The sequence below is a fragment of the Lepidochelys kempii genome, chromosome 9, assembly GCF_965140285.1.
Source record: "Lepidochelys kempii isolate rLepKem1 chromosome 9, rLepKem1.hap1, whole genome shotgun sequence".
NCBI classification, from domain to species: domain Eukaryota; kingdom Metazoa; phylum Chordata; order Testudines; family Cheloniidae; genus Lepidochelys; species Lepidochelys kempii.
In genome coordinates, this window is record NC_136388.1 from 85,312,101 (window position 1) to 85,334,166 (window position 22,066).

General features: G+C 48.8%; 1 protein-coding gene across 3 annotated transcripts in view; it reads left to right on the forward strand.

Moving 5' to 3' along the window:
• The window catches only part of COL4A6 (collagen type IV alpha 6 chain), a 191,993-nt gene that overhangs the window by 166,096 nt on the left and 3,831 nt on the right, over positions 1–22,066 (forward strand). For all 3 annotated transcript variants that reach the window (XM_073361233.2, XM_073361232.2, XM_073361234.2), the window contains 17 exons: positions 465–635; positions 7,886–8,029; positions 8,436–8,561; positions 8,882–9,063; positions 9,323–9,386; positions 10,329–10,403; positions 11,653–11,760; positions 12,560–12,667; positions 13,128–13,199; positions 14,723–14,848; positions 15,257–15,373; positions 16,260–16,421; positions 17,446–17,544; positions 18,153–18,299; positions 19,496–19,612; positions 20,961–21,152; positions 21,415–21,701. In XM_073361233.2, coding sequence (XP_073217334.1) covers positions 465–635; positions 7,886–8,029; positions 8,436–8,561; positions 8,882–9,063; positions 9,323–9,386; positions 10,329–10,403; positions 11,653–11,760; positions 12,560–12,667; positions 13,128–13,199; positions 14,723–14,848; positions 15,257–15,373; positions 16,260–16,421; positions 17,446–17,544; positions 18,153–18,299; positions 19,496–19,612; positions 20,961–21,152; positions 21,415–21,701 — 2,297 coding nt within the window. The remainder of the gene's footprint in view (positions 1–464; positions 636–7,885; positions 8,030–8,435; positions 8,562–8,881; positions 9,064–9,322; positions 9,387–10,328; positions 10,404–11,652; positions 11,761–12,559; positions 12,668–13,127; positions 13,200–14,722; positions 14,849–15,256; positions 15,374–16,259; positions 16,422–17,445; positions 17,545–18,152; positions 18,300–19,495; positions 19,613–20,960; positions 21,153–21,414; positions 21,702–22,066) is intronic.

The following is a 22,066-nucleotide window of genomic DNA, read 5'->3' on the forward strand; positions in this document are numbered from 1 at the left end:
TATTCCTTTAACTACTAACTGATCTAACTTTTAAGAAGTAGCACCTTAATAGCAGAATGAACAGGCCACTCTTCAGTTGACCCCTTTGGTTGACCCAGGTGATGTGGAAGTTAGCATTATTGATGCTCCTTATTCCATGTTCTGGTTTTCTGCCTTGAAGTTAAAAGGTGAGACCTGCTGCTGCTCTGCACTTTAATGGCTGACAAAGTGGGGGAGGAGAATAATTCAAAAAGTCTCCCTGTTACTGGTTTTGAAGTGACGTAGGCAGGTCTCTGATTGCTGGATGACTAATGTTTTTGCCTATCTAAACACTCTGCCTGCTAGAAGGCTGCATGTGCCATCATTTTGAGGTCCAGCTCTCATATTAAAAGCAATGCTACATTTAAAGAACGTGCAGAACAGTTCACCAAACTGTCCAGAAGCTTATATGACAAAAGCTATTGAGTTTGCTTGTATTGATTCAGGACTTCCTGGAGTCAAAGGACCAACTGGTGATGCAGGTCCACCAGGCCCTGCTGGTATGAAAGGCTTCCCAGGTCTAGAAGGTTTTCCAGGATCACCTGGGGACAGAGGATTCCCAGGGTCACCTGGGCCTTTGGGTAAAGATGGACGTCCAGGTTTCTTTGGAGCAAAAGGTAAGTGTATAAATTAGGAAATGGTCATATGGGGCTGGATTCAGATGCACAGCTAAAGTAACACGAATGATGATTTTAGACCCGACTTGTTGGGAGAGATGGAAAGTTACAGGGAACCTGTGTTCAGATGCATTCATTTCACTGCTAGATTGCTGATGTGACTGCAGATTGGGTTAGTAATTAAAAGCTGCATTGGACCCTGCCAAAGGATATATCGGTTCAGTTCCTAGGGTCCACCACACAGAAACCACTATCCAAGTTGGGGTCATTGTTAGCAAAGGGCATCTATAATAGCATTTAATATTCACATTGAAGAAGTTAACCCTTCTGAAGTGATTTTTTACTTAATGTGTAAAGTATACTGAGGTAAGTTGATACAACAGAAATATCAGAAATAGATAATGGAGAAATGATTTCAGGAATACCAATGTGTTGCATGTTGTATCACCATTTGTCTTCAAAGATAAAAATTATTTAAGGTGCCAGTCACCCAGTACTTTTTTTTAATCTGATCACAGCCTAATGGGAGAGTGGCACGTTCTTGACTGTCTCTGTCATTCTCTCTGGGGAGACAGGTGACCCCTTGGTGGGGAAGACAGAGCTACATTGGGGATGGATGTGGTGAGATTTTCCCTCACTCAGTAGGAAGCAGTGTCTTAGGTGAGCAGTCAGACATTGTAATTCCACATGGGAGCCCCAGATCTGGCCAAGAGATGATCCTGAGTCCATATGGATAGAATCAGAAAAGTCAGTGTGGGATTGTGAGTGGGGGAAATTATAGGTGGTGAGAGAATGAAGAGTTTGGGAAACGTCGTACGGAAGAGAAAACGAAGCACAAACTGGCAGGGAAGTAAAACTTAAAACAGCCATTTAGAGTCGACACTGCTATAGGTTCTTCTTCGAGTGATTGCTCATGTCTATTCCACAATAGGTGTGCGTGCTCGCCACGTTCACTGGTGTCGGAAGTTTTTCCCCTAGCAGTACCCGTAGGGGGGGAGCGCCCCCTGCAGCCCCTGGAGTGGTGCCTGCCTGGCACGGTATAAGGGGAGCTGCACTCTCCCCCACCCTCAGTTCCTTCTTGCCACCAGTGAAGGTGCGACGGAACTACTCTGTTCCAGCTTTGCCGTAGCTCGATCCCCAGTTCTGTTCGTTTGTTCAGTGTTAGTACCTGTAGTTAGTTAGCTGGTTAGTCAGTCAACGAGCCCGGGCCGGGGCATGCCCTGCGCCCTGGGGTTTAAGTCGTGTGGCTCTTGTAGGTGTTCTATGCCGAGAAATGACCTGCACGCAGACTGTTTGCGCTGTTTGGGAGAAACCCATGTCAGCGAAAGGTGCAAGATTTGCAAGTCGTTTAAGCCTCGGACCAAAAGAGAAAGGGACATTAGGCTCCAGGCCATCCTGATGGCATTGGCGCTGACCCCGACTCCGGCACGCTGCTCCAAACTGGTATCCGGCACCACGGCATCGGTATGTGGCAACCCTCCAGTTTCATCAACCATTCGGCACCGCTCCCCATTCATGGGGCATGCCAAGAGGGCCAGGAAGACTCCTTCTTCTCAGCGGCACCGAGGAAAATCTGGGACAGAGGCTAGACCCATGTCCAGCAGTTCTCGCTCCCCACCGGGCCCCAGGCCTCTGACTCATGTTGAGTGGAGTAGCCTGGCCCCTTCGGAACAGGCCTCTTCGGGTGTCTGGATGCCTTCCACACCTGAAGCCCTCCAGGCGGCCTGGGATGTTATGTCCATGCCGGTGCCAGGAGCGCCGCCAATGTCCGCCTCACACTCCAGAGGCAAGCCACCGCTGGGATCTCCGCAGTCACCTCCGGCTCGGTCTTGGTCAAGGAAACGTTCCTGACGCCATTCACCACCCAGCGACTGCTCGGCGCAGAGTCCGGTGGATCGCCCTCGACGCCGACCAGACTGTCTGGCTGGGTTCCGGCTGGCCAGGACTCTAGGCACCGCTCGTCCTCAAGGAGCGATTATTGATGGGACCACGGCAGGCGCCGCCAACAGTCCTCGTCTCGGAGGGGATATCGCAGCTGGTCACGGCATGGTCGTCGACGCCGTTCCCACTCAGACTCCCGCTCCAAGTCTCCGCCAAGACATTGCAGCCCTGGGTGTCAATCGCCAGCATCTCGCGTCTCGCCATCGCGGGTCCGCCCATCGAGGCCATTCGTGGAGCAGCTGCTACCCTCGGTACTGGTTCTCCACGTCGAGATCGCGGTCCCGTGGCTGATGTCGATCCCGGCTCCGCCATTCCTCCTGGGCCAGAGGCAACAGCAGACCGTACGCCAGCCCGGCCTCCATTCGTAGCCGTGCTTCGATGGGCCAGGCCAGCCAAGCCGAACAGCCGGCCCTGCTGGTGCCACAGCAGGTGCAGTGGCACCGAGCGTCATGGCTGGCCCAATGGTACCAGTGGGCACCGTGGCCTCCAGTGCAGGCCCCGGTGGGGGCTCGCTCAGTGGCCGGAGCTTTGGAAGCACCATCGGCCTCCCTCTCCGGACCCCCTTGGAAGGAGTCGGTGGGACGCGCATCCTCGGCACCATTCCTGGAGTCCAACCAGGTGGTGGACCCTCTGGTGCCGGCCGATACCCAGAGCACCGCACCGGCCTCCTCGCCCTACCTGGAGGAGGCAGTAGTGGCTCCGCCCCACAGGAGGACTTCAGGGCCCATCAAGAACTCTTAAAGAGGGTGGCAGCATGTCTCCACCTCCAGGGCCCTCAGACTCCCTGTTTAACATGCTTTCCTTGTTGACACCGGGTAGGGTGGCCTTGCCTCTCCGTGAAGGGGTGGCTAAAATTTCAAATGCCCTGTGACAGACACCAGCTCCTTTGGCCCCTATCTCGAAGAAGGCAGAACGCAAGTACTTTGTACCCACCAAAGGGCATGAGTACTTGTATACCTACCCAGCGCCCAACTCCCTGGTGGTCAAGTCGGTCAACCACAGGGAACGGCAGGGTCAACCAGCCCCAACCCCAAAGAATAAAGACTCTCGGAGACTGGACTCTTTCGGAAGGAAAATTTATTCGTCTTCGAGCTTCCCGTTGCGAGTGGCAAATCATCAGGCTCTCCTGAGCCGGTACGAATTCAGTCTGTGGGGCTCCCTGCTCAAGTTTGAGGACTCCCTCCAAGAGCACGATAGAAAGCAGTTCAAGGCGCTAGTGGAGGAGGGGGCAGCAGCCGCTAGGGCATCCCTACAGGCAGCCTCGGATGTTGCAGATACGGCCACATGATCCATGGCCTCCGCGGTGTCCATGAGATGGGCGTCATGGCTCCTGCTCTCTGGGCTTTCCAGTGAGGCATAGTCCTCCTTGCAGGATCTCCCATTTGATGGGAAAGCCCTGTTTGCGGAGGAGACAGATACAAGGCTGCACGGCATGAAAGACTCCTGCATGACTCTCCAGACTCTGGGCCTATATGTACCGGCTCTGGGAAGACCTACGTTCAAGCCACAGCAGGCTTCCGCCCAGGCCGCCCTCCCGAAGTATGAGGCCACACACAAGAAGCAGCAGGACTATAAGAGATGCCCTCAGAGGCAGTCTCAGCTGGCCCCCCAGCCTGGCTCCTCTAAAGGCAAGCAGGCGGGGGAAAGGCACTTTTGATGGGCCACTCGGGGTCACCCCGCCCGTCCTCATCAGGGATCCAGCCTCAAGTAAAGCTCCCCTTCTCCAAATGGTTGCGTGCTTTCCTCTCAGGATGGTCGCGGCTAACCTCAGATCGATGGGTCCTCAACACCGTCTCCCGTGGTTACACCCTCCAGTTTACTTCCTCCCTGCCCAACCACCCTCCACCCCGGTCCCTATTGGAGGACCCCTCACATGAGGCGCTGCTCGAGCAGGAGGTGGGGCAGCTCCTAGGACTAGGAGCAGCAGAGGCGTTCATGGGCAAGGGGTATTACTCCTGATACTTCCTTATCCCGAAGGCCAAAGGGGGCTCAGACCCATCCTGGACCTGCAAGGTCTGAACCAGAGCATGGTGAAACTCAAGTTCCCCATGGTTTCCCTGGCCTCCATCATCCCTCCCTGGATCCCGGGGACTGGTATGCTGCCCTCGATCTGCAAGACACATACTTCCACATCCACATATTTGAGGGGCACAGGCGCGTCCTCCATTTTGTGGTGGGACAGAATCATTACCAATTCACTGTCCTCCCATTTGGTCTGTCCACTGCCCCCAGGGTATTTACAAAATGCATGACGGTGGTAGCAGCCTACCTCAGACGGCGCAGGGTGGGGTCCAGATTTTTCCCTCTCTGGACGATTGGCTGGTCAAGGGCACCTCCCGGTTGCAGGTGCGGGATCACATGGCACTTCTACTGTCCACATGCATCGCCTTGGACCTGTTAGTAAACAGCACCAAATCCACGTTAGTCCCGGTCCAATGCACAGAGTTTATCGGGGCGCTCCTGGACGCAGCATCGGCCACAGCCTCTCTCCTGCCAGACAGATTTGAGACCCTGAAAGGTCTCATTGACTCGGTTTCAAAGTTCCCAGTGACAACAGCCAGGGTTTGCCTGCAGCTCTTGGGTCACATGTTGGCATGCATGTGCATGGTTCGTCATGCCAGACTCAGGATGAGGCCTCTCCAACTCTGGTTGGCCTCGAAGTTCTCCCAGGCCATGGACAGGATGGACAAAGTCCTCACCATGCTGGACTCTGTGATCACCTCCCTACGGTGGTGGTCCGCTCCAAACAACATGCTCCAAGGGGTCCCGTTCAGGGACAGGGCTCCATCGTTGGAGCTGGTGTCCGACGCATCGGACCTGGGTTGGGGGCCCATGTCGGGAACTTTCAGACCCAAGGCCTGTGGTCGGCCCAAGACCTGACCCTACATATAAACGTCAAGGAACTCAGGGCAGTGCGGCTGGCATGTATGGCCTTTTGCTCGCACCTAGAGGGCAAGGTAGTCAGGGTCCTCACAGACAACATGGCCTCGATGTTCTATATTAACAGGCAAAGCGGGGCCCGATCCTCTGCCCTGTGCCACGAAGCCCTCAGGATGTGGGACTTCTGTGTAGCCCACGACATCCACCTGAAGGCCTTCCACCTACCGGGCTCCTGGAACAAGAGAGCGGATCGCTTGAGCAGGAACTTTTCCTCGCAACACAAGTGGTCCCTCCACCTGGAAGTGGCCCACCAGCTCTTCCGAAGGTGGGGAACTCCCAAGGTGGACCTATTCGCAACTTGGCAGAATAGGGATGTCCCCGGTTCTGCTCCGGGGGGGCCTGGAGATGGGCGCGATCTCCGATGCCTTTATCCTGTCCTGGTCAGGCCGGCTTCTCTATGCCTTCTCCCTGTTCCCTCTAATCAGCAGGGTCCTGGAGAAGATAAAGCTGGACAAGGCCCGAGTCCTCCTGATGGCCTAGGCAACATTGGTACGGGACCCTCACGGGCCTGGCGGTAGCTCTGCTGTGGCCGTTGCCGCTCCACCTGGACCTGCTCTCTCAGGACCAGGGCTGCCTCCTCCATCCCAACCTAGCAGCGCTTCACCTCACGGCGTGGCTGCTCAGTGGTTAGGTGGAAAGGAGAGGATGTGCTCAGAACAGGTTCAGCGTATCCTCCTTGAAAGTAGATGGCCTTCCACTCGCCACGCTTATTTGGTGAAGTGGTCCCGTTTTTCTAGATGGGCGGCAGACCACAGTGTCTCTCCACTGACCGCCCCTATCCAGCTTATTCTGGACTACCTCCTCCACCTGAGAGCCTAGGGTCTGGCGCCTTCATCAGTCAATATCACCTGGCAGCCATATTGGCCTTCCATCCGCTGGTGCAGGGGCACACAGTATTTTCCCATGCTATGACTTGCCAGTCCTTCAAGGGGTTGGACCATCTTTTCCCATATTCTAGACCCCCACTCCCACGATGGGACCTGAACCTGGTGTTGACTCGTCTCACGGGGCCCCCTTTTGAACCACTGGCCACGTGCTCCTGGTCACACCTCTCATGGAAGGTGGCCTTCCTGGTTGCAATCACATCAGCCAGCTGAGTCTCGGTGCTCAGGGCCGTGACCTCTGAGCCTCCGTACATGGTTTTTCATAAAGATAAGGTCCAGCTCTGTCCACACCCCGCATTCCTCCTGAAGGTGGTCTCCGCTTACCACATGGGTCAGGATTTTTTTCTACCAGTCCTCTGCCCCAGGCGTCCAGTGAGGAGCGCCGTCTCCACACGCTCAATATGCAACGAGCTCTGGCTTTCTACCTCGAGTGGACCAATCCGTTCAGAAAGTACTCGCAACTGTTTGTCACCTCAGCCGAGCGCACGAGGGGCCAGCCGATTTCCACTCGGCGGCTTTCCAGTTGGATCACCTCATGCATCCATACCTGTTATGAGCTGGCAGGGATTCCCCGCCGCCCATTGTGAGGGCACATTCGACTTGGGTGCAGGCCTTGTTGGCTGCCTTTGTGGCCCACATCCCATTCAGGACATCTGTAGGGCTGCCATGTGGTCTTCGGTTCACACATTCACCTCGCACTATGCAATCGTCTCCCAATTCAGGGATGATGCCAGGTTCGGCGGGGCTGTCCTCTGTCCTGGGAACTTGTGAACTCCTACCCACCTCCAACAGATATAGCTTGGAATCACCTATTGTGGAATTCACATGAGCAATCACTCGAAGAAGAAAAGATAGTTACCTTTTCCGTAACTAGTGTTCTTTGAGATGTGTTGCTCATGTCTGTTCCACATCCCGCCCTCCTTCCCCTCTGTCAGAGTTGTCTGGCAAGAAGGAACTGAGGGTGGGGGGAGCGCGCAGCTCCCCTTATACCGCGCCGGGAAGGCGACTCTCCACGGGTCGGGGGGGCACTCCCCCCTACGGGTACTGCAAGGGGAAAAACTTCCGGCACCGGTGCACGTGGCGAGCTCGCACACCTATTGTGGAATAGACATGAGCAACACATATTAAAGAACACCAGTTACGGAAAAGGTAACTGTCTTTTATTTTACGAGGCTAGTCAGTCATGATTTGAAAGCACATGCTGCTCCAGTTGGATCAGTTGGTATTGTGTGCTCTAGTGGGAACAGGAATAGACTCTTGATGGTGAACTGGAAGCTAGTGAGTAAGTGGTGGTGAATAGAGGCTTACTACAGCAATGGAGACATCTAGCAGAACTCTCCTACGTTTGTGCTCTAGGATTTTTGACTGCCTGGGTTTGTGCAATAGGCCGTACCTGCCCTGCTCCCAGCTTCCACTTCTATTTGTATGAAAAATACCTGTAAAGACTGAATTTCTCACTTTGTTTTACAACTTCTTTCCAAATAGGTGAAAAGGGTCCTCCCGGGTTGATTGGCTTTCCTGGCATGCCAGGCCTGCCTGGTATCCCTGGGGTGAGTGGGCTGAAAGGAATTCCTGGGTCAGCTGGAAGGGAAGGAAATATTGGATATTCTGGACCCTCTGGTCTAAAAGGTGAGCGCTGAAAAACAAATGTGACTAAATTACTGGGTTGCTGCAGCAAGGGGCCCAAGTAGGGTGACCAGGTACCCCGATGTTATTGGGACCATCCTGATATTAGGGGTTTTGTCTTATATAGGACCCTATTACTGCCCACCCCTTGTCCTGATTTTTCACTGGTCACCCTAGGCCCAAGAGCAGCAAGGGAGGAGAGCTGCTTCCGTTTTTTGATTGCCAGTTTATTATCTATTCGGGGTGTAAAGTAGCTGTAGCCTGGTTTTAAAAGGTGCTGAGCACCTACAGCTCAAATGGCTTCAGTGGGCGTCACAGGTGGTCCGCAGCTCTGAAATCCAGGCCTCTTGTGTTTAAACACTTTTAAGAGACCCTTCTCTCGTACAGCTTAATTCTCTTACATCTTCAGGTGACAGGGGTGATCGAGGTCCACCTGGACTCCCGGTTCTTAGGCCTCCAGAATTGGCATTGGCATTCAAGGGAGACAAAGGTGATCGTGGGTCACCTGGACTGAGAGGATTCCCTGGACCTAGAGGTATTTACCGGCATTAGAATACGTTCCAAATGAAAGTTGCCACCACTAACCACCCAGTAATTCTGATTGCTCTGGGCAGAGGATGTTCTGTCCATTTAGCAGCCTGCAGTATTGTTACTTTCAGATTCTACAAAGATTTTCCACACAGCCACTCTGAATTTGAATCAAGAGTTGCTCTTCAAAGCTGTGCTTCTTTATTGCAGAAATAATGAAATCTCCTCCTCTTCTTTGCAGGGAGCATTGAAGAATAAGCTTCTTGACTGGGCTGAATGTCTTTATGATGATGTAGCCACACATTTTTGTTTGCTATATACATTTAGGTGATAAAGGATTCCCTGGACCCCGTGGACAACCTGGTCTTCCTGGTCCACGAGGATCGCCAGCCACAGATAGAGGACTACCTGGTGATGCAGGGTTCCCAGGCCTGCCTGGACCACCCAGCTTGCCAGGACAGAAAGGACAGGCTGGAATCATAGGATTACCCGGATTTCCAGGAGAAAGTGTAAATATGCATCTTCCATTCTGAGTGCACTTAGAAAAATCCCACATACTGTATCAGAACAACAGAGGCTGGCAGTACTTTTGTCTACCACACCACCTCACTGATAAAATCAGCTCTCCTCTGGTAATAGCTGGCACTGATAAATGAAAAAGAGGGTTTTCTTTTTTCTCCAGACAGATTGGGGCGCAATTCACTGCTATCAGCACAACCCAGGCTGCAGGCAGTAGGCATGAGGATAATCATCTATTATTTTTTCCAGGGTTCAGAGGGTATCTCAGGAGCACCAGGGTTCCCAGGAACTGTTGGTTTCCCCGGTCCAAAGGGTAAGAAAATGATTTCCAGCCCCCAGGCCTTTTCTAGAGTGTGACCCAGCAGAAGAGAGTGGGTGAGAGACTGTGAGGGAAAAGTTGCCAGTTTTTGATTTGCTTGTATGTAAATATTCTGAGCAGCTTTCATAGCAAATAGGGGACGTCCCTTAAAATACAGGATGGGTGGCTGGACAAGTCAGTGGTTACCAGAAACCTTCTGAGGTAAATCCACTAGAAATCTGCTCTGTGTATTCCTCCCTCTGTTGTTATTTAAATGCACTTAGTTCACTGAGAATCACAATGCAGACAGGAGAGGCAATTTTCAACTGTCCCCTGCTCTGGTTGTTTTAACAGAGTTGTACATGTTAAGAGATGCAGTCAGGGAACTTTTTGCAGTGGACCATAAAGCAATGAACAATGCCACATACTCTTGTGTGCCAGTAGATGGTGCTCTTTGTTTTAACCACCTACCTAAATATGCAGCTAGGCTGGGATTTTCAAAGGAATTAGGATCCCAATTCCCATTGGAATTTAGTGGGAATTTGATGCTTAAATAGCAAACATGCCTTTGAACCTTCTCTCCATAGCACAATACCAGAGACATCCAGAGATCTAGAAAATAATCCTGTATCAATCGTATAAATAAATAGAAGCTGTGAAGTGAAAAGCTAGGTGTTACCTGTGATCTAATTTGTGGCTTATTGGATCATTGCATAGCTCTGCATCCAAAGCTGATGCAAATATTGTTAAAAGGATTTATTTTACCCCAGGCAAGTAATTTGTTTTGCCTTTGTTAAGTCCGTGGATTTGAACTGTAGCAAAGGTGTATTTTCAAGAGAAAGAGTAGTAAGCAACATGTAAAAGCTACAATTCAGGAGTGAATGGGTTAATTACAGAATGGTCTACCAGCACAATCAAGTCTGGAGAGCAAAATTTCCCTTTCTTGACTTCTACCAGGTGACCCGGGGGAATCGCTTGGAATTCCTGGTGGGTTAGGAGATAAAGGAGAACGAGGGGACCGTGGATTCCCAGGTAAAGTAACCCTTGATGGTTATGAATTTCTGGAATGAAAGCTGCAGGGTTTATCCTTGGGCATTGCTGCACAAGCTTGTGATTTTACTATCTGAAAACACTTATTGAGTCTTCTCGTGCAGATGAGAGATGTGGGGATTAGAAGCTGGCCCATGCCTGAGCCTAAAAAATTCTAAATGCTCCAAAACCAGCCAAAATCCTAATCTCAATCCCAACCCTCAGGTCCCACCTAACTTCTCATATTCTGTAGGTTCCAGAGCACCCAGTCTCTGGCATCCTGATAGCATTGTCCAGGCCCCTGTTCAGTGGCCTTTGGTGCAGCAGCATCAGGAAATGCATATACTTCTCATTTTCTTCAGGTCTTTCTCTAGTATAGTTTCTCTGCCAGATTAGAGAGAAGAAGCAATGTAGCCTTATGGTTAGAGAAGTGGACCGAAAGTCACCTTTCCTGCTGACTTACCATATGAGTTTGGGCAAGTTACTGAAATATATCATAGCACCTCTTCTAGAAGGATCTCAACCAAAGTGCAGTATAGAGCATTGAGATAACGTCCTCAAAGCAAGCAGAGTAGCTGTTATGCCACTAAGATTTGGTGTAACCTAAGACTATTAACTGGTTCAGCTGAAAGGGGGAATGATGCTGGGACACTTTTTTATTTTTTTTAAAAAAGAAAAGCCATGGGATCATTAACTTCCACCTGCACAGTTTCTAGGGATGGGCAGAAATTGACATTGATTAGGTGTCTCATCTGAAATGCCTAGCCTTGGACGGCAGTGACAGCAAAGTCTTGTTATGAAGTTAGAATTTATAGAACCTGATTTTCAGAAGTTCTGAGCGCAAACAGTTAAAATGAGTCTCCATAACTTTTTGATCCAGTGGGGAGAGAGTCACCCACTGAGCCATAGTGACACAGAAATTACTGTGACTTCTTGATAGTAGAAAGGACCTTCCTGTCTCTCTCTCCCATTTTTATTTTTTTTATTCCTAGTACTCGGCAGTGACCTGTGATTGGTTGCAAATGTTCCGTCTGGCCAGTAGCCTGCTCCATTGGATATTGCTGCTCATCCCTTGACCTCACAAAGGATACTGGGAGATCATAACTGCAGTATCCTATAGTCCACTCCAATGGCCATAGCACTGCAAAGCAGAATTGTTAGTTCATTCCCAACCCTTAGATAACAGATACATGATGGTATGGTCTGTGGGCTTTTATATGGTCTAACATGATTTTCGCTCTTATCATTTAAGGTGAGAGGGGGAAAGATGGGTCAAAGGGTGAACCAGGATACCCAGGAAGCACTGGCCTGGATGGGCCTAAAGGTGTCCCAGGTGACCTTGGCCAAGAAGGACCACCAGGTATGGCAGTGAGCATAACATCTAACCAGTGAGGTTTGTGGATGGTCAAAGATATAGTTTTGTTGTTTTAGTTTTTGTTCTTATGTTGCTTGTGATAGGGCTGCCTCATCTTAATAGAGAAATAAACAGAAAAGACCTTTAGTAACAGACACATCTGTCATCTGGCACTCTGTATTTTCCTCTATTCTTGGTCTGAAAGGTAGGACCACTTTCTGTAGTGATAAACCTAGAGGCAGATCCTGCATTGTAACGCCTGTGTAACATAGCACAGAAGATACAGCCAAAGGGAAAGGGGAGGAGGAGAGCTGAGTTTTAGCCACCTTTGCACCTCCTGGGTCCTGCGCTGTTTCTGGGGTTCGAATGATCCCTGGTGTGAGTTACAGATGGTAATTTACAGCAGGCTCTCCGTGGCTGGTTCTCCAGCCATTGTCATGATTAACAATGTAGATAGTCAATGTATATATATGTGAATTATTTACCCAAGTCTATAATCTGGGCAGATGATGAAAAACACATTGGTTGAATAATTAATATGGGAAAAAATAGTGAAATTAATCAGATAAACTGTTTGATAAATATTCTACAGCTAGTTGTTATGATGATATGTGATAATAGAGAGTGTGTGTTTTGGGGTTGCTTTGTCTAGGTAGCAGTTTGCTCATCCACCACTTCTACTTTACATTGCCATGAGAGGGTGAAAGACTGCAAATTGTAAAAGAGAGTTGTCCAATGCTTACTCTCAACAGTGCGGGTACATGTGTGAAAGTCCATCCCTTGTCATTTTGTCACTTCTTTTCAGGCCTCCCTGGAATTGCTGGGTTGCGAGGAAATGCAGGTCTCCCGGGTTCTCCAGGGCAGCCTGGACCTGTAGGATTCATCGGACTCCCTGGGATAGCAGGGCCAAAAGGTGCATCTTTCTTTAACTTTCCACCTGGGGAAAAAGTCAAATCAAGAAACTGGCGTATTGGGTGGGCAGGAAATAGCAGACAGCACAGCTGTAGCCCCCTGTGCTTGGGCTGGTGGGCATTAGTAACTGCCCCTCATTTCTTAGTGGTGTCAGTGTTGGCTCCAGCTGTTCAAAACCCGAAGAATGTCTGAAAAGGGAGAGGCTCTTATCTGATTTTTGAGGTTTGGGTCACTAGTAGGGTTTCGTTGCAGGTAAAACTATAAAAGTAAGTGACTATGGGAAAAGCTCTTCATCTTGCATTAATGGGAGGTGTCTAGAGGAAAATCTTACTTCCATTGATCTCCAGAAGCACTAAACGCATGCACAGCCTCCTTGTTTTGTACATTTCCTTCAGATTAGCAGCTTCTTATATGCTACAAGCTATTGGCTGTCCATTCAAGCTTCTATAATGTCTCCTCAGGATTCCCTGGATTTCCTGGTTTAAATGGTCTGAACGGCTTACCAGGCACAAAAGGGTCACCTGGAACACCAGGTAAAAAATTGCCGCTGGGGTATATTTAGAGGGGTGGGGTTTGAGTGACGACGTAGTTTGTCACAAAATGGCTCCATTTTAGTCATGTTCTGGATTTAACAGAAATAACAAGGAACCCACATTGTGCATCTTGCGTCAGTATTCTTACTAAATGTGTGAGACCAAATTCTGCTTCAATAATGAAGCATTAGCACTGAATTCAATGGGGTTTCACACATGAAAACGAGAGCAGAATGTTTTCTGCAGGTGCCATTGGGGTTGTAAGTCCTGCCTCAACACCTGAACCAGCCTGTAACCACTACGAATTTAATTTGATGAAAGTATAGGCCTGTTCTCTCCCTCATTTCCGTTACTCTGATTTCACCCAGACGACATTTGGATGTTTGGTTAGGTTTTGGTTTAAAGATGACAAGTTGCCGCATAGATCTCAATTACACTGGGCCTGTGCTTGTAGCCCTTGTTCATGAGAGTAGCATCACTGAAGTCTGTGGGCTTCCTCACATGAGTGAGAGCACCAGGCCCGTAGGCTGCACTTAGGAATGTTCTGCTGGATTTTCATATTTTGATGGTAATATGAAAAATAGTTCTTTTTTTCTCAACAATGTTTTGACAAATTCAAAGAGGTGGAGAAAGACATATGGGGAGAGAGGCATATCTAGTCAGAATCATCCTCTAAGTCTGAACATTTTAAAAATGATAGCAAACATCAGATTTGTTAACTTTAAATTGTAACTGGATAAATGAAAGAAGCACAGGCGTTACTGGACATAAACAGTGTTAAGACTGAACATAAAATTTCTAGTTTGTAAATATCTCTCTAGTGCTCTCCATGTTTCCCTGATTTCAAAGTTTTTATTTTTGGGAAATAAAGACAATTGCCATATTTTCTGAAGCACTCAAATGATTTGCATTTGTTTTCTGATTTTCACGTCTGTGAGAATGGAAAGACTATATAATATTGGCTCTTGCCAAGCACACCATGGGAAGCATCTCCCAGAGCCCTGCCTCTATCCTGCAGCACCTCATGCTTCACTCCAGATCTTCTTGAGCAGTGGATGTTGATTGATCCCTCCATCTTGAAATCCTTTGAACAGTGGGTTCAACTCTGTATTGTATCTCCTGAGAGGAGCGGCACAGAAGACACAATCCAGGGGGATGGAAGGCAAAATTGACTTTCCCAAGCTGTCTATGGGCTTCACTGGAACCCAGAATCCTTGTTGCACCAAGCACCAAGGGCACATCCTTACACCAAGGCTCACAAAAGGAGTAGCATAAGGCTATGCTGTTCTTAGGCTGGGAGAATTCTTCCCCAGCCCCTTGGGTCTTATTTACATCCACTGTGCACCACCAGAGCAGCATATAAGGGACTGGAGTTGGGACCAGATTCGGCCCCAGTGATTTCTCTGAACTCCAGGCAGTAGAGGGGTGAATGGCTAACACTGTATACTGACTGAACATGCAAATGAACTTACATCAAGCAGTTTTAAAAGGCTCCTCTGTCCCCTTTAAACATGTTTGATTAGGTCTGAGTGAAGCTGGACTGAATGGCCCTGCAGGGCTTCCAGGTCCTAAGGGTGAAGAAGGTTCCCCAGGCATTGGCCTAGGAGCCCCAGGACTCCCTGGGCAGAAAGGATCATCAGGAGACATGGGTAAATAGTAATGTCTGTGGAAGCAGATGAATTGTATTGACTGATCGAATGTACCTAGACTTGGGACAGCAGGGAGTATATGTAGGGACAGTGTAGTTTAATAATGGAAATTCACAGTCATAAAGATGTGAAGGGGCCATTGGTTTGTTGATTTGTAAACACAAAGTAAAGGTATGGCATGGTCTAATGTATGACAAATGATTGAGTGCATAGTTTGAATTAGCTTTTATAGTTCTCTTGTGGTGCTAATGAGAAAGGGGGTTTGTTCCTTCCCTGGAGGGGGTGTTGTTTGGGATAACATCCTGTATCCATATTGATGTTACACTGTCCACGTGGATCATCCCTGATGATCACAATAGGAATGCAGGCATTGCCTGGTTTTTTTTCAATATTCATCTGTAATTCTAGGTCCTCCAGGTACCTTGGGTCTGCCTGGTTTACCAGGGCCTCCTGGCATCTCTCTTCCTTCAAATATACCTGGGAGACGTGGTGATCCTGGCCGTCCTGGAGTGGATGGTAATCCAGGTATGAAGATGAGAGCCTCCTTCGTGTACCTCATTTGTGTTATATGCTCTAACTGTGGAAATGGCAAGGTTGACTGCCATTCATATACACATTTCCTGGGAACAGCTGAGAAGGGGAAATTGGATTTTATGAGCAATCAGTCAGTCTAATCTGGTGTTTAGAGCAGGGATTGGGAATCAAGAGGTCTGGGTTCTCTGTTCTTTGCTCTGCCACTGACCTGGAGTAAATGGTTTTATTGCTCTATGCCTCGGTTTCCCCTGATGTAAAATGGGGATAATAATACTGTGCTTATCCAACTTCATAAATGCTTTGAGCTTCTTGGGTGAAAGGTGGCAATATAAATGCAAAATAACAATTTCTCATTAATCACGAGTATGATTTAATTATTGTATTCAGATTTCATCATGCCGTCGTTATCATCCTCATTCCTGTTGTTCCTTTTTTATTTGTACTGCGGTAGTGCCTGGGAACCCCACTCATGGACCAGGCCCTCACTGTGCTAGGCGCTGTACAAGCACAGAACAAACAGACGGTCCCTGCCGCAAAGAGCATCACTGTACATACTCTGATCAATCACAGTGCAGCGTGACTCACCAGCGCTCGCAGGGGGAAGGGATGTGAACTCCCGTCGCTTGCAGTTGGGGAACCAAAAGCAATAGAGATTTGACCTACAACACAATAGTTTGTAGTAAATCCTCCTCCTGGCCTGCTGAGCTGACTGTTATGAAGGGGAAATGATATTTTTGATGATCCCTCACCCTGGAAACCTTGCTCCCATGCAGCCAAAGAGTGAATGAATGAGTATTCCATAGGGTGACCAGCTGAGGATAATAGGAGCATTCTGTCTGTTACAGGAATTGATTTTTCTCACCCATTTTGTTCCTAGGCCCCCCAGGTCCTCCAGGTCCTCGAGGGCTCTCTGGCCCAGCCTCCAATCAAGGTGATACCGGCCTTCCAGGTTTACCTGGAGTTCCTGGTTTGCCAGGCATAAAGGGTGACATAGGACTCCCTGGTCCAACTGGAATTCCAGGAGCTTCAGGACTCAAAGGTATTTTTGTACAGGGTTTTGAAGCTGCCCCCTGGGAGTATAAAGAGCTGTCACATGTTGTGAGCCTGATAGCTGTGAAATCAGCTCTGATGTAGGTGTGTGTCACTCTGGGATTTGTTTTCTGTTCCGGGAACGCTGAAGGTAGGTTTCTCCAAAGCACTCCATTTTTACCTACAGGGATGGAGCAACGATAGGCCACCCAGCCCTGAGCACTCTTGAAAATCCCACCTTGCATTTTTTCACTTCTCTTCATTATTTTAGGTAACAGCTGCCCACAGACAGGAACACTGTCTTTGCTGTTTGCTGCTGTTGGTTGGGATTGCCTATCCCCAGATCCACATACAGATCTCCCCTCTTCTGTTGGCCAGGAAGAGCTGCTGCCACAGCTCTCTCCTACCCATCCACACATCCTCTGGGCCTCGCCTTGGCCACACCATGGACTTGGAGATCCATGAGGGGGCAGAGACAGAGTGGTCTGTGGGGAGTCAGGCAGGGCCAGTGGGGGAGCACATCACCCTTCCTCTGGTCCCCCCCTGTAGGAAGCATCATTCTACGGGCGCTATGGAGCTTGGGAGCCAGGTGAGGAAGGACACTGGAGATCAAAGCTGCTGTGAGAGCACGAGGCCTCTGGCAGGTTCCCTGGGTTTGTGGGTGGGCTCCAGGGCCTATTCGTGAGGGCAAACCCTGCCCCCTTGGGGGTATCAGTGGGGAAAAATTTCACATGGGGAAGATACCTCCTCCCCAGAACCCCCTCCCATGGCTTTTTCCACAAGAGGGAATGATGTGTGCAATGATTTCAGAGTCAGTGTAAGATTCCCCGCTAATAATGTTACAGTGGAAGCTCTCACAGAGTAGCCCCGCGGAGGTGCCAGTCAGTTCTGGGAATCAGAACTGACACAAGGGTGCGACTATGTCGTTTAGAACCACACCTCTGCCCCCTGGTGCATCTGCCAGTATTTCACGCAGGTACAGAACCAGGGATTCGTTTTCGAGATCCATTACTCTTTGCTCTGTATCTTCTCAGGTGTGAAGGCTGAGCCAGGCTTTATGGGGATGCCAGGTAAAGATGGGCTTCCAGGGGACCCTGGAATTCCTGGGCTGAAAGGTGAAACTGGCCGTCGAGGTGAGCACAGGATGGTTTGGAGAGCTCTACTGCACTTGCAAACAGCTTGTGGGGTGGAAGGTCAGGGAACACAGTGAGCGGGTTTCTGTTCTTTTGGGGTTTGTTCCTTTTTTCTGCCCAAGTATAAAGCCAGAGCTTTTGGTGACTTTTAAATGGGGATGGGCATAAACCAGCAACCCAGCTCCAAACACGCCCAGACTTTGGGAATGTTGGGAACCGTCTTTGCAACTTTGTTACTTAAAATGTATCTTCTTTAGTGTTTTCTCTGTGGAGACAACTGCTTGCAGAAATTGGAACTCTCTCTGTTTCTGTGTTGATCTTTCTATCAATCTCTTTGTCTTTCCTGCTGGGGAGGAGGGTGGGCAGGAGGATTACTGTTTCTCCCCCAGATCCCCAACAACCTGTATTTGTAGCCAAAAAAATAAAAAAGGGGCTGGGACTTAGGGAAATTAGGGACTTTTAACAAGAGCTTGGGAAGTCATGGGAATATACCCAGTGCTAACATACAGGGCATTCTCAATTTGTTGAACTACATCCTTGGGCTAGTAGATCATCCTATCTGTGCACTTTATGTGGGGTGCTTAGGGTACCATTTGCAATGTGTACAGGTTTCCCGGGCCTACCAGGCGCTCCAGGCCTAGTACCAAAACCAGAAGAAGTCATAGTTCCTCCAGGGCTACCTGGTCTGCCAGGAATTGACGGGGTCCCTGGCTATGCTGGAGATCGTGGATTTCAGGGACCAGATGGGCAGCAAGGTAAAAAGCAGCACATCAAATAAGTGAAACTGAAATGTTGGACTTCTTGCAGTCACAGGAAGCGGCTTTGTAAATTGTGCTGTCAAAGTTCATATGCTTTTCTTTAGAAGCTTTGTAATGGAAATGACCTCAGTGTATCTATCTTTTCTTTTTATTAGAACCGGCTAGAAATATTTTCTTGTACATTATGTTCACAGGATTTTGTAGTCTCTTTTGCGTTAGGTTCATGGAACTGAAAGCAGCCATCATGATGCAGTTGGCATGATGGCAACGCGGATCTGGCAGCAGATCTAATCAGTGGGAGAATGATTCATTTTGGAGAATTATTGAGATTGTGTCAACATGAAATACTGTAACACATTGCTTTAGGAACCTAATTTTGCACTGTTGTAGTTCTGCCATTGACTTCAGTGGGTGCAGGATCAGATCCTACATAGCCACCACTGCAATGCTGAATGTTCCTTGTCATTTGGGGAAATGATTACAACTTAATCTTAAATATTAACACAATTTCTCAAGGTGCAAGCTCTTGGAGAGACAAAATCCCAGTAGGTGTCTGCTCTTTTCCCTGCACGCTGGTCTAAAGCACAAAATTACAATATTAAACAGAGACCTCAAGTGCTAATTCTATTGAATTTTACAGCAGGTGGGAGAGGGGAATTTAGATTCAAATCCATGGATCTAAACTTGCCATTATGTAACTTTGGAGCATATGAGATCCAAAATTGGAGGATGCCCATTTGGATGTGGCTGAAATCAATCAAAGATAACTGTTTCTGTAAGGGTTTAGCCCAAAAATGGTGGTAGTCTTCTGAGACCAGGTAATGTTTTCTCTGTTTACAATGGCAGAAATCTTGAGAGATCAGATGAAAATAATCACAAAATTTTACTGGCATCATATCCAAACCTGAATCCAAGTTCTGCTTTGGCTTCAAACTCAAATCCACTGGAGCCTAAGCCTGACCCAGATCTGAACACTGTCTCTTCTGTTCATTTGTAATGCTTGAACATGTTATACGCATCATGTCATAGGTCATATTGAATCACGGTGCCAAGTTATTAATTTGTTAAATTTGTTAAATTGTAAATTTAAGCCCTCAGCATTGCTAATCATGATACATCCTCCTGTTGATGCCAGGAGTGAAGTTTTTGATGAGAGAAGCAAATTAAATAATAATCATTACATTTAATTACAGGTCCAAAAGGTCTGTCAGGCAGATCAGGTCAGGTGGGCCGTCCTGGTTTACCGGGGCCAGATGGCACAGTTGGGGATCCAGGAACCCCAGGTATTCCAGGGCCACCAGGATTGGAAGGTAATTTTATTCTTTAATTTGTTCTTTTGGTATTCTACGAGTGCTCAATCAGCAAGATTTCAGCTGGCCTCCTAATGCAGGGATGCCGCCCAAGGCCACAGACATCACAGAAATTCCACGTTATAGACTTAAAAAAGAAGGACCTATGTGGTGCCCAGGATCTTGTGCCTTGTGTCTGCATTGATGTGAATTTCACCTTTAGTGAGACAGTTGGGAGTAAACTCACCCACTGCAGCATGCTCTAGCGTATGCGATTACTATCTGTTGATACTGATGATTAAGGCAACAATTTTGTCACAGAGGTCAAGGAATCTGTGACTTCCAGAGACTTCCATGACTTCAGCCCACAGCGGCTGGGAGCACTAGGGTCCCCCGCTGCCCACGGTGGCCCAGGAGCTGTTGGGTACAGGTGGCAGTGGCCCTCCGGAGCTTCAAGCTGCCGAGCTTGTGGGCAGCAGGGGCTCCCCCCAACTCCTGGCTGCCCCCCAACTCCTGGAGCTCCAAGCCCCCACAGGTGGTGGGGGCCCCCAGATCTCTGAGATGGGGCCCCTGCAGCTGCCCAGTTGCTGTCGGAGGTGTGGGGGCTCCACAGCTCCCCATTTTGTCAGGCATATTTTTAGTAAAAGTCACCAACAGGTCAAGGGCTTCCATGAATTTTTCTTTATTGCCTGTGACCTATCCGTGACTTCAGTAAAAATATCCATGACAAAATCTTAGCCTTACTGATGATTCATTGTATAGGATGCTGGACACCCTTCTAGCTGTAATAAATAGGGAGTCATCAGGAGGGTTTGGAAGCACAAGAGCAGGGCATTCCCTGTAGAATTTGAAAAGGAGCGAGTCAGAAAGGAGAAATGTGGTTGGAGTGGGATGGTGAATGGGAGGCACATCCTGGTGCTTGACTGAGAGTCAGAGCGTCTGGGTTTTGTTCCTGGCTGTACCACAGACTAGCTCTGTAACCTGGGACAAGCTACTGAACCTTTGTGCCATCAGGGTAAAACACCACCACCTACAGCACTTGTGTGAGAATTAACGAGTGCTGGAGGGCCTCACCCAGAAGGGCAAGGCAGAATTATTGTATTATGAACTACAGTTGCTAATGCCTGCATACCACTGTGATTGGGTGAGACACAGAAAAATTAATGGTATGGAAAGTGATTAATGGTGAGTCAGTACCGTAGTGTACTGATCGGCTTTGAGACTCAGCCGGGCCTATTCGATCACATAGCACCCATCAATACTTGAGCTTTACGTTGCTTGCAGGTAGGGCAGAAGTGACATAAATGCCCAAACACAAGTCAGCTAACTTACAGTGTACTCGCAACTTGTGACTGACTTTCTCTCCCAGGTGTCTCTGGAAAGCCAGGCCTGTTTGGTTTGCCCGGAATGCCGGGTCGGAGTGTAGGCGTTGGATACACTTTGGTGAAGCACAGCCAGTCAGAGCAGATCCCACCATGCCCAATTGGAATGAATAAGCTCTGGGAGGGTTACAGCTTGCTGTATGTGGAGGGGCAGGAAAAGGCGCACAACCAAGATCTAGGTGAGTCAAAAAGTCTCTGTCACAAATGAGGCAGGCCAAATTCCACTCCCCCGTACACACTGCACAACTCCCACTGATTTCACTGGGCTTTGTAAGAGGTGTGAATCTGAGGGTGGAATATGACACTGAGGGAGCAATGATACTTGCCACTTGCTTATCATCTGGGTCTGGTCTTTACTAGCTCTTGCCTTTTGGCAGCAGCTTGTTGAGCCCTTTGTTCTCTTCTCCATTCCCCTCCTCCCTGCCTCCCTCCCCCACCCAGGTTTTGCTGGCTCCTGCTTGCCTCGCTTCAGCACCATGCCATTTATTTACTGCAACATCTATGAGGTGTGCTACTATGCCAGCCGAAATGACAAATCCTACTGGCTCTCCACCACTGCTCCCATCCCCATGATGCCAGTGAGCCGTCTGGAGATCCCACAGTACATCAGTCATTGCTCAGTGTGTGAAGCACCTTCCCAGGCTATTGCAGTACACAGCCAGGACATTACCATCCCGCAGTGCCCCGAGGGCTGGCGCAGCCTGTGGATCGGATACTCTTTCCTAATGGTAAGAAAATCGATTTGTTAATGCAAAGACGGTCACACTGTACGAGGCTTGTTTTAATATTGGCATTAAAACCTAAGTATTCACTCCTTAGGTCAGCTCGTTGTGAAGCTTTCAGTTTCTTGGACGCAACTGTTAAAACTAGCAAACTTAGTGGCAAAGTCAAACTCTGCCACTAAGTTTGCTAGTTTTAACAGTTGGGTCCAAGAAACTGAAAGCTCCACAACGAGCTGACCTAAGGAGTTCCTTGCGTATTACCAGCAGGCCTAGTATAACCTCAGCCATTTTGTTGCCATTTAGCTAACTTCTCAAGTGTATTGATAAAGTTTACGGTGGGGTGGAAGAAATAGAACACTTCCATACTATCA